This window comes from Rhinopithecus bieti, unplaced genomic scaffold, assembly GCF_001698545.2.
Source record: "Rhinopithecus bieti isolate Rb0 unplaced genomic scaffold, ASM169854v2 scaffold_73632, whole genome shotgun sequence".
Classification (NCBI taxonomy): domain Eukaryota; kingdom Metazoa; phylum Chordata; class Mammalia; order Primates; family Cercopithecidae; genus Rhinopithecus; species Rhinopithecus bieti.
This window is the reverse complement of record NW_016827332.1, coordinates 21,399-32,534: the sequence shown is the minus strand read 5'-3', so window position 1 is coordinate 32,534 and position 11,136 is coordinate 21,399. Positions and strand designations below refer to the sequence as shown.

The following is an 11,136-nucleotide window of genomic DNA, read 5'->3' as shown; positions in this document are numbered from 1 at the left end:
AGCCAGGCGTGGTGGCATGCGTCTGTAGTCCCAGCTACTCAGGAGGCTGAGGCAGGAGAATCACTTGAACCCGGGAGACGGAGGTTGCAGCGAGCCAAGATTGCACCCCTGCCCCCCCGCCTGGGAGAGAGAGGGAGACTCTTTTTTTAAAAAAAAAAAAAAAAAAAAAGCAAGACTTAGCAGGAGTCAGGGGATTATTCCTGGGATTAGCATTTGAGGATGTTTAATCAAGGATGTCAGAATGGAAGACTGGATAAGCAAGAATTCACTGATGTGGGGGTACTTTCTCAGGACAAAAGATTTAATAGTCTACCAGGATCTCCGGGAGATGGAGCAAAGTTGCTGCAAGGATTTAAGAAGCCTGGAAAAAACAATGGCCAAATCTCAGGGAAATGGAAATACCTGCCTTGCCCTGCCAAACCTCAGAAGAAGGTGGGCATGCCGAAACTGATATGTAAGGCAAGAAGACCAGCCAGATAATTATGTTCCATTGGAAGGCCTAAAGGACACACTGCTAAAGCCATCAGGAATAGGTTGGAAGAGAGGTACCACTGATCCTAAGAAATTTCGTGTTGGCTCTCCTCTGCAGGCCAGGGCTGATCTAAGAGAAGAGGTCAGTGTTGGGTTTATTAACTTCCATTGAAATGATGGGTCTCAAAGTAGTAGAAGTATGTGCCTTAAGGAATGGAATGGCAAAATAAGGTTTTTTGTTGTTGATGATGATGATAATTTCATTAAATCAGGTAATTTGTTATACATTCTGAAAGTTGAATTAAAAATGAAATCTGGAAAGAAAAATAGGAATAATCTTTAGAGGAATTGTTCAAGTTTTGACTAGAGCTGATTATTTATTATTATTTTAAAATAAGGGGTTATTTTATTCTATTGTATTCTTATTATAATTTAATGTCATATTGATTTTATATTTTCTTGTATTCTACTTTATAAACTTCCAGTTTGGGGCTAGGAAAAATGCTGCTGAATGATGTCCTAGAGCTTTTATTTAGATGTTAATCAAGATGATTATGTTCTCTTGGCTAACATTGGTTAATAGCTTAACATTTAAAATGCTATATCCCTTTAAACATTTTTTATCCCTTTAACCTCTTTTCTATCTTAAGATACAAAATACATGTGTATATTTACAGATATAGATACACGCCTATATACACATTTACATGTATACAAAATATGTATGTATGCATATGTGTGTGTGTGTATATATTACATAGCACTTTGGGAGGAAATATATATACGTTTATATATATATCTACACACACACACACACACGCACACACACACACACACACAGTGCATAGGCCAGGCATAGTGGCTCACACCTGTGATCCCTGAGCTTTGGGAGGATCACTTGAGGCCAGGAGTTCAAAACCAGCCTGGGCAACATAGTGAAACCCTGTCTGTACAAAAAATAAAAAAATTACTGAGCATGGTGGTGCATGCCTGTAGTCCTAGCTACTCGGGAGTCTGAGGCAGGAGGATTGCTTGGGGCCAGGAGTTTGAGATTACAGTGAGCTATGATCGTACCACTGCACTTCAGTCTGGGTGACAGAGCAGCCAAAATGAAGTTCAATCCCTTTGTGACTTCCGACCGAAGCAAAAATCGCAAAAGGCATTTCAATGCACCTTCCCACATGCACAGGAAGATTATGTCTTCCCCTCTTTCCAAAGAGCTGAGACAGAAGTACAACGTGTGATTCATGCCCATCCAAAAGGATGATGGAGTTCAGGTTGTATGAGGACACTAGAAAGGTCAGCAAATTGGTAAAGTAGTCCAGGTTTACAGGAAGAAATACGTCATCTACACTGAATGGGTGCAGTGAGAAAAGGCTAATGGCACAACTGTCCACATATGCATTCACCCCATAAAGGTTATCACTAGACTAAAACTTGACAAAGACCGCGAAAAGATCCTTGAACGGAAAGCCAAATCTCCCCAAGTAGGAAAGGAAAAGGGCAAATACCAGGAAGAAACAACTGATAAGATGCAGGAATGAAGTAATCTTATATACAAGTTTTGATTAAAACTTGAAACAGACAAAAAAAGAAAAGATATCGGCTGGGTACAGTGGCTAACATCCATAATCTCAGCACTCTGGCAGGCTAAAGTGGACAGATTGCTAGAGTCTAGGGGTTCGAGGTCGGCCTGGGCAACACAGCAAAACCCTGTCTCTATAAAAAATACAAAAATCAGCCCCGTGTGGTGGCACGCAAATGTAGTCCCAGCCACTTGCGACACTGAGGTGGGAGGATCGCTTGAGCCCAGGAGGCAGAGGTTGCAGTGAGCTGACATTTTACTGCTGCACCCCTGCTTGGGTGACATAGCAAGACCCTGTCTCAAAAAAAAAAAAAAAGTGTGTGTTTATATATATATACACACACATATAGATATGTAATGTAGATGTATATATATAAAATGTAGATACATATAATATAAATATATATGTAATGTAGATATATACATAGATGTAGATACAGATACACACATAATTTTTAAATCTTATTTCTCTAGTTCTGATGACCTAACCAGCTGAAGATCTTGCAAACTCTCTCAGGAGAGGTATCCAGGGCTCAAACCAGTCTCTTCCACCACCCTGAAAGGAGAACTTGCTTAACTGACTCTCTCTCTTCAGTTCAAGGCCTCTCCAGTTACACCAGGGTTTCTTAATCAAGGATCTTTGGAGTTCTTCATGAATGGGGTTCTTGTGATCTCTGAACCCTTTCGAGTTATCCTCAACATTCTATTTGTGTGTGCATACACCGTGTTTTCCTGGGGAGTCTGTTGCTTTTGTTTGCCTCTCAGTGTCTCTGACTAAAAATATTTCTGAAACACTAGCATTCATCACTTGAAGCCTTAGGCCTCCTTGCCACCAGGAACAGCTATAATTTCATTCTGAAGGAAAACCGAACTAATCTTCTCTCCTAATGACCTGGGGAGAGTTCGCTTCAAGACACCAAAGTAACTTTTAGTAACATACCATGAACACTGAGCAAAAACTAATCCACCTAATCTCATTTGGCTTCCAACATCACTTGGTACCTCAGCGCATCATCTTGAGGAAAGTCAAACCTGCCATTCTTCGCCACCAGTTCAAATACAAGCCACTAGACTAAACGTAACTACTTCTCTGACGTTGACGCTATCAGCAGTACCATCCTCTGCTTCTCCTCTTTACAATCACCGGAGCTCTGAGACTAGGGTGAGGCAATGTAGGTATGAAGGAGCTGCTCCTTTTCCACACTGCACTTGTACTTGCTCAACCCAAGAGTCGGTGCCTCCTCACTTTTTGCACTCTAGGCACATCCCTTGTCTCACCCTAATCCCAGCTCTGTATCACTAACTATAATGCATCCATTATGTTCTGATGGAAACAGCATCAGCCACATGAGGAGGGAAGAGGTACTAGTAGATTATCTGCAGAGACAGTAACCTAAGAACTAATTAGGGAAAATGAAGGAAGTCATTGCAGAAAAGTGGGATAGCAACGATTTAGTCTGGTGACAGGAAAAGAAGTAAAGGATCAGATATGGGTCTAGGTGAATAGGATGAAGCCAAACAGCTTAGAACATGGTGAATAAAACATGGATTCTGGGGCCTGCTCTTATCAGGTGCTGGTAACTGGCTGGGCAAGACAACAGAACTCTTGACTTTATCTCAGCCTATTTTCAAAGAATCACATTATAAAGTGTCCTGGTATGGGCAAGGGAGAGAAAAATCAGAAAATCTCTATAGAACTAAAATCTGTATGTTAATTTTTTCAATTCTGTGAAGGCTTTTTCTTATGAGATTTCTGAAGTTGGGCCAACTAAAATTTAAGGGCCCTTGAATGACTGTTATCTTTGCTGAGAGAGGGTGTATGTTAAATTCCACCAAATTAATAACCTACATTTGCGTAATGTCTTACAGGTTACTACGTTCTCTGACGCTGTCTTTTTAAATCTCAGTCATTTCTCTTTGCTTTTGCCCATTTCTGTTCCCATTTCTTAAAATTCTTTCTTCTAGCCTGGTTGACACTGATTTTGTTTTTTAATAACAGCTTTATTAAGATATAATTCACATAACATGCAATTCACCAATTTAAGTTGTACAATTCAATGGTTTTTACTATATTCAAAGTTGTACAACCATCACGACAATTTTAAAACATTTCCTCCACCCTGAAAGAAATCTTGGACCCATTAGCAGTCTCTCTCCATTTCCCCCACTAACCTCCCTAGCCATAGGCAACCACAAATCTACATTGGAGGGGGCCCATTCTGGACATTAATTTTTAATTTTTATTCAAAAGTGCCCTTGTACTTTGGGAGGCCAAGGCGGGAGGATCACTTGAGACCAGGAGTTCGGGACCAGCGTGGGCAACATGGCAAAACTCCATCTCTACAAAAAATACAAAAATTACTCGGGCATGGTGGTGCGCATCTGTAGTCCCAGCTCCTTGGGAGGCTGAGGTGGGAGGATCACTTGGGCCTGGGGAGGTCAAGGCTGCAAGTGAGCTATGATCCAGTCTGGGTAACAGAGTGAGACCCTGTTTCAAAAAGGAAAAAAAAAAAAAGTGCCCTTGGGGATTAGGAAGTCTTATTTTTGGAATTCCTGACCTCTAAATGGTGGACATGTGTGATAAATCAGAGAGCTATGACAGAAATGGGGGGGAAGGGAAATAGTATTTATTTAACAACTACTATGTACTAATGTATATCATTACTTTCATAGCCATCCTATGAGCGAGGTATCATTCAGCAGTTGAAGAAGCTGAGGTTTATAGAAATTATGTAACCTGGCCTGGTGTGGTGGCTCATGCCTATAATCCCAGCACTTTGGGAAGCCGAGGCGGGCAGATAGCTTGAGTTCAGGAGTTCAAGACCGGCCAGGGCAACATGGTGAAACCCCATCTCTACCAAAAGTACAAAAATCAGCCAGGCGTGGCGGCTGGTGCCTGTCGTCCCAGCTACTTTGGGGGCTGAGGCGGGAGGACTGCTTGAGCCCAGGAGGCGGAGGTTGCAGTAAGCCAAAATAGCACCACTGCACTATAGCCTGGGTAACAGAGTAACTCTGTCTCAAAAAAAAAAAAAAGAAAAGAAAAAATAATTATGTAACCTGTCAAAGGTTATAAAGTTAGTAACAAAGCAAGATTATAAATCTTTGTTTTCTGACTAAAACATATTCATCTTCTTTGCACCAGAACAGTGGTTCTCGAAATTTGGTGGGCATGAGAATCATCTGGAAGGCTTATAAAACACAGAATGTGGAGCTCCACACACAGAATTTCTGATTTACTAATTCTGGGGTGGTGCTTAAGCGTTTGCATTCCCAGATGCTGCTGCTGCTGGTCTGACACTGCACTATTTTGTGCTGCCTAACAGTACCTGATAATGAATTGATTAAGGTCACAGAGCTGGATGTGACTGATTAAGGTCAGAGAGCTTTAACATCAACCAGCCGTCTTTTCATAACAGTGCTTATGATCTGACAAAGCAATTGCTGATTGATAAAAGGTGGAAAGTAATTAGAAAGGTAATACAGAGAACGAAAATGCTTCAGATACATGATGAAGTGTGATAACATCTATTTTTCTGGCTGGGGAATGAGATAAAAAAACAGAGAATTGATCATGGTGCATGAAGCACCTAGAGGTAGAACAACACTTCAGTTGGGTGCAAAATGTAACATTCCTTGTCTAGTTCAGAACTATGGCTACTTAAGGGGAGAAGGCAGGCAGACAAAGGACTGTCAACAGCAATGTCTCTTATTGTTCTTTGGCTACAGCTGCACTTGCATACTCATGCTGACTTCATCCCCAAATGTTAACTAGGCCAGAACTCGATCAGACTGAAATCTGTAAAAGAAAAAAAAAAAAAAATCATCACAGATACCAAGAAAATGTATTTCCTTGGATCTGTTCTAACTCTGAATTTTGTCAAAAAATTCAATTTTTTTTAAGTAGGAGGGGAAGGAGGACAGCTCAGAATCACTTAATTCAGAATCTGCAGTGTAATTGTTATGGTAGGCTCAAATGTGATTTGAACATTCCTAGCTATGGGATTTGGTGACCAAGCTCCCAAGAGAGGATGACACAGCACAGGGAATAGAACAGGCAGCCTGCCTTGCTTTGTAGGGGGCAGAGATGTGAAAGTCCTTGTTGAGGTCACTGGAGCTGAGAGTACTCTTCATAATTTAAATGGACACGGGTAATTTCCTTATATGTAGGCAAGCCAGCCCTAGGGATAGGAAACAGAAAGAAAAACAGGGAGTACAGAGTACAGATGGCTGCCCTCTGCTAATTAGGCCTTACCTTTATATAGAATGCTTTTCATTTTTTCAGACACTTTCATGTATATTAACTCATGCACAGAGGTCAAATATTATAGTTATTAAAGAAAGTGCGGAGAAGTATGGAGAATTAACTCAGTTAATGAATTAGCTCAACTACGCAATAGATGTATCTAATACTAGGATTAGATGGGGACAGTCACTCTGGAATGCCAGGAAAATGAAACATTCAGAAATAAGTGTAGTAACCACATTAATGCTATCAAGGGAACAAGCCTTTCCTTCCAAAGTGACAGAAATGAAGTTTACTTGTTGGTGTCTTCTTACTTCATATTCATTCATTTGTTCATTCATTTACCATGTATTAAATGCTTCCCACTTGCTTGTCATTCTGCTCAGTGGGCCTGGGAGATGCAGAAATGAGACATTATCTTTTTTCATTTATTGAGGCACTACAAGGTGCCAGAAACTGTTCTAGGTGTTAGGGCTATAGTTATATATATATACACATATATATAAATGTATAAGCCAGTGTGGAGTTAAGTCAATTAAAATTAACAAAGCAAAAGGAAATAAATCCTGTAAGAAAAATGCCTTGATGGATAAAGGGATGGGTAGATGACCAGTTATGTTTTAAAGCAAGTATATATATAGTATGATGTTTATAATGATAGAGTCTAGGTGGTGGGTATATTGGTGTTTGCTGTAAAATCTTTCAACTGTGCTTGAAAATTTTTATGATAAAATATTATGGAAGAAACACTATAGGAATGACAAGGAAGGTGCAGATTTGAGAGAAGTTTAGGGAAGACATGACATTCTTTTATTTTTTTAAGAGACAATTGATAGAGGAGTGCAATGGCATGATCACAACTGCAACCTCGAACTCCTGGGCTCAAGTGATCCTCCTGCCTCAATATCTGGTGTAGCTGGGACTACTGGTGTGCACCTGTGTTTGAAGAAAAAAGGTCCATGCCCAGCTAATTTTGTACTTTTGTGGAGATGGGGGGGGTCTCATTATGTTGCCCAGGCTGGTCTCGAACTCCTAGTCTCAAATGATCCTCACTCTTCTGCCTCCCAAAATGTTGGGATTACAGGCATGAGCTACCCCACTGGCCTTTGGCATTCCTTTATCCTCCTCTTCTTCTCCTTAACTACCTAATATCCCCAAGCTAACCCTCAGTTGTAGGTTCAACTTCCAAATTCCAATGGGTTATAAAGAGTTCTACAAAAGTCCATGAGGACTAATAAATCTATCTAGTAGAGAAAAGACCTTTTGGAGAAGAGGCTAACTCTAGGATCACCTAAAACTCACCCACTCCATAGCTATTTGGTAAGGCACACCTTTAGGAAACTTCACCTAAATGCCTGCTTCTGGGTACCAGGTAGTGGCCACTCTCCCCATCTTTGTTTCCTGTCTACAGAGTTTGATGTTAGATGGTGACATAAAATACAGTTATCCCTAGATATATGCAGAGGGACTGGTCCGAGGACAGTCCACACGTAACCAAATCCACATATAAAGCCCCACAGTCAGCCCTGGGGAACCTGCACAAATACTGTATTTTCCATATGCCTTTGGTTAAAAAAAAAAGGTGCATAAAAGTGAACCTCCCAGTTTGAACCTGTGTTGTTCGTCAACTGTAATTTAAAAGTGAAAAAAAGTTTGTGTTTTCTGGTATCCTTTTTTGTTTGTTTGTTTGTTTGTTTTTTGACACAGGTTCTGGCTCTGCTGACCAGGCTGGAGTGCAGTGGGGCAATCATGGCTCACTGCAGCCTCGATTTCCCTGGCTTAAGAGAAAATTATTTTTTTCAAAATAATTTTCAATTTAAGGTAATTTACTACGTTTCAAAAGATAATGCTATTGACGTAAATTCTGTTTTAGATTGTAGGCCCCATCAGCTCATTGATACCAGTCCCAAGTTTAGAGGAGAAGAGACTGGAAGTTACTAGGCTAGTCCTGCCTCTCTCACCTATGTCCCAGCAAAACTTCTCTTTCCAGTTTCAGCCCTTTAGAGACCTTTTTTCTTCAAACACTAACATAGGGCCTAGACTATACCAACACTGTTCTGAGAACTTCACACATACGAATTCATTTAATTCTCACAAAAATCCTGGGATGTAATTGCCATTATTATTCCCATTTAACAGATGAGAGCACTGAAGCACAGAGAGGTTAAGTAACTTGCTCAGGGACCTGGATGTGAATGCAGAAATCTGGCTCCAGAGGTGGAGTCTGAGACTGCCTTTCTAAGTGACTGATTGCCAATCTCTGGAAAACTAGTTCAATTGAAGGTATTAATGGATCAAAATGTCAGTATGTTTTCAGATACCCTAACTCCATAGGAAGCTCAGTGTATGGGATTTGAGATACTGTAGTTTAGAAGGGAATTGCTTTTCCAAGGGAGGGCACCTTTCAGATAAGCCCCTCAAACTGCCCTTCTGTAGAGTCGCAAGAGGACAGGCCTGCTAAAAAGGATGGCGCTGGGAGGTTTCCAAGACAGGAAATATCTAAAGCCAGAGGCTGACATATTATCTTGGCGAACGGGAGAAGGGAAAAAGAACCCACATTTTTTGGAAACACAAGTTTTTAGTCTGGATAATGGGTAAATGACATTAACTCTTTGTTCCACCCTAATCTTCCAAGCTTGCTCAAATTTTGCTTCTCAAACCTGGGCCATTCCTTCTTATTTAATTTGCCTATTAATTCTTTCAAGCTTTTTATCCCTTCTGAAATAGGTGGTAGCATACCAAATTGAAACACAGAACAGCCTGTTTCTTTCCCCCAGGGTCCGCTAGGGCGCGTCGGAAAAAGGGTTAAGCGAGCGGGTGGGAGGAAGGGAGGGTCGGGCTCACACCTTTCGCAGAGACCTCGGGCGGCGGCGGGGCCCGGGAGGGGCGGAGGCTGGGGCCAGACGCCTCGCCGCCTCCGCCTCGGCGAATAGCAGCACGCTGCCCGCCCGGATTGGAGCAGCAGCATCACGCTGACCTCTGCCTGGGATGTAAACCGGCCCGGCCGCTGCGGGCAAAGGAAGGCTCTTGGCTCCTCCGGGAAACCCAGCCCCATCACCGGGCTCCGGGCGGCTCGCAGGCGAGCGGCAGCAGCCTCGGCCCCGGCAGCGCCCAGCGGCGGCTGCGGGAAGCGGAGGGAGGCCGACGCGGGCGCGGGCGGGGAGCGTGCGTCCGTTCGCACAGGCAGCGGGAGGAGGGGCGGCGGCAACCATGGCCGGGGACAGCGAGCAGACCCTGCAAACCATCAGCAGGGGCCCAACGGCGGCGAGCCCTTCCTTATCGGCCGTCAGGGGGAACGGCCACGGCAAGGTACGGCGGGCCCCAAGCCGCGCTTCCCGGCTCCGCGTCCCGGCGGCGATGTGCCGGCGGCCGCGGGCCATGTCAGTTGCTGCCGCACCGCGTGGCCCGCGCGCCTCCGCTCCCGGCCGGCCGCTCCCAACGGCCCTTGAGTGCGCCCCGCGCGGCCTTTGGGAGCGCCCCTGCGGTGGGGCGGCCGAAGCTCGGGCCCATGGAGGTTCTGGGGGTACGCCGCTAAGATCGCCAGGGCTGGGATGGCTCCCCTCGCTTTTCTCCCCCTGCCGTTAATAATCTCGTGGCCGGGGTCCTATGGGGAAGGGCAGGGAAGCGGATGCTTATTGTTTTGCAAGTCCAGTGTTGGGGAGAGGGCTTTCCGCAGGACCCCTACGAACCCCGATGAGCCCCCCCACTCCCCCACCCCAGCCCGGTCTGGCACAGACGTGCTCGCCTAGCGGCGCAGCCCGGTGCTGAGGGCGGAGCGAGCCGGGAAGCGCGGCCGGGAGGGCGAGGGTGGCGGGAACGCGCGAGGCGGCATCCCGGGGAAGGGGAGCCCCGTTTGGGGCTGCACTCAAGGGCTGGGGATTACAGGGGTTTCCGGGTAAAAGCCTGAGAGCCAAATAGGTGCCGTGACATTAATGAAACGGTAATAGTAGGGGCTTCTGTTTTTTAAGGTTATGAGAGGAAACGTGGTCGACTTCAATGAGAAAGTTGTACTGGCTCCATGCTCTTCGGTGTCCCGGACGTACGCGTCTTGGATCCACGGAAGGGGGTCATCGTATGGGCGTCTGACCCTCTTAGGAGCTTGTTTCCTTTGTTTTATCAGCAAGGCAAGAAGAGACTAGGGAAATGACTTCCTAGCTTTACCCGGGGCTTTTTCTGCAGGTGGAGAAGGGTGGAGTCCTCCCAGATGCTTCTTTCTTTGCTCCCCTAACAGCCTTTAAGATGTGGCTACTTGTTTTTCCCACCGTTTAACACCCTCCAACTTCATTTGGAGCACGGGTTCCTCAAGGGAGCGTGAGAGCTGGGTGCTGGTGTGCTGGTTTGGAGAGGCAGGATGATGCTTGCTCCGGCTGGGGAGAGCAGAGCAGGAAGGCTGGTTGGCGCCATGAGGAAAGAGCTACGAGGTTTTCGCTCCCGAACCGACTCGTCCGTAGCCCCTCCTCCATTTTGGTTTTACATTTTTCCCTCCAGGTCTGGACGACTTTAGCGCAGGGAGCCCAGCTAGACACGGCGGCTGGCACTGTGGAACTTCTTTATTGATGAAGTTAATCTCGTCCCTAGCTCCCAGGGTTAGGAATCGGCCTGCTTTAGGTCCTGAAGTTTCTGTTCTGTGTGCTCCCTGGTTGAAGGCTTTTAAAAAAAATTTGTAATTTTTGAATGTGTTCTTTACTATGACTTATACTAGTAATTCAAAGCAAAACCAGAATGCTAGCCCTTTCAGGACGCTTTACCTGTTCTTTTAGAATTATTCTTGCCCTTCTGGCATACTCCTGTTGGATTGGGAGCTTTTGTGTGTGTGTGTGTGTGTGTGTGTGTGTGT

At 44.6% G+C, this 11,136-nt stretch overlaps 1 protein-coding gene and 1 pseudogene across 1 annotated transcript in view; one reads left to right on the top strand and one right to left on the bottom strand.

Moving 5' to 3' along the window:
- The window catches only part of TMCO1 (transmembrane and coiled-coil domains 1), a 96,337-nt gene extending 86,793 nt beyond the window's left edge, over window positions 1-9,544 (bottom strand). The window contains exon 1 of the mRNA XM_017863774.1: window positions 9,146-9,544. Coding sequence (XP_017719263.1) covers window positions 9,146-9,544 — 399 coding nt within the window. The remainder of the gene's footprint in view (window positions 1-9,145) is intronic.
- Window positions 1,581-2,015, top strand: LOC108523251 (60S ribosomal protein L26-like; annotated as a pseudogene).
- Window positions 9,545-11,136: the final 1,592 nt, after the last annotated feature.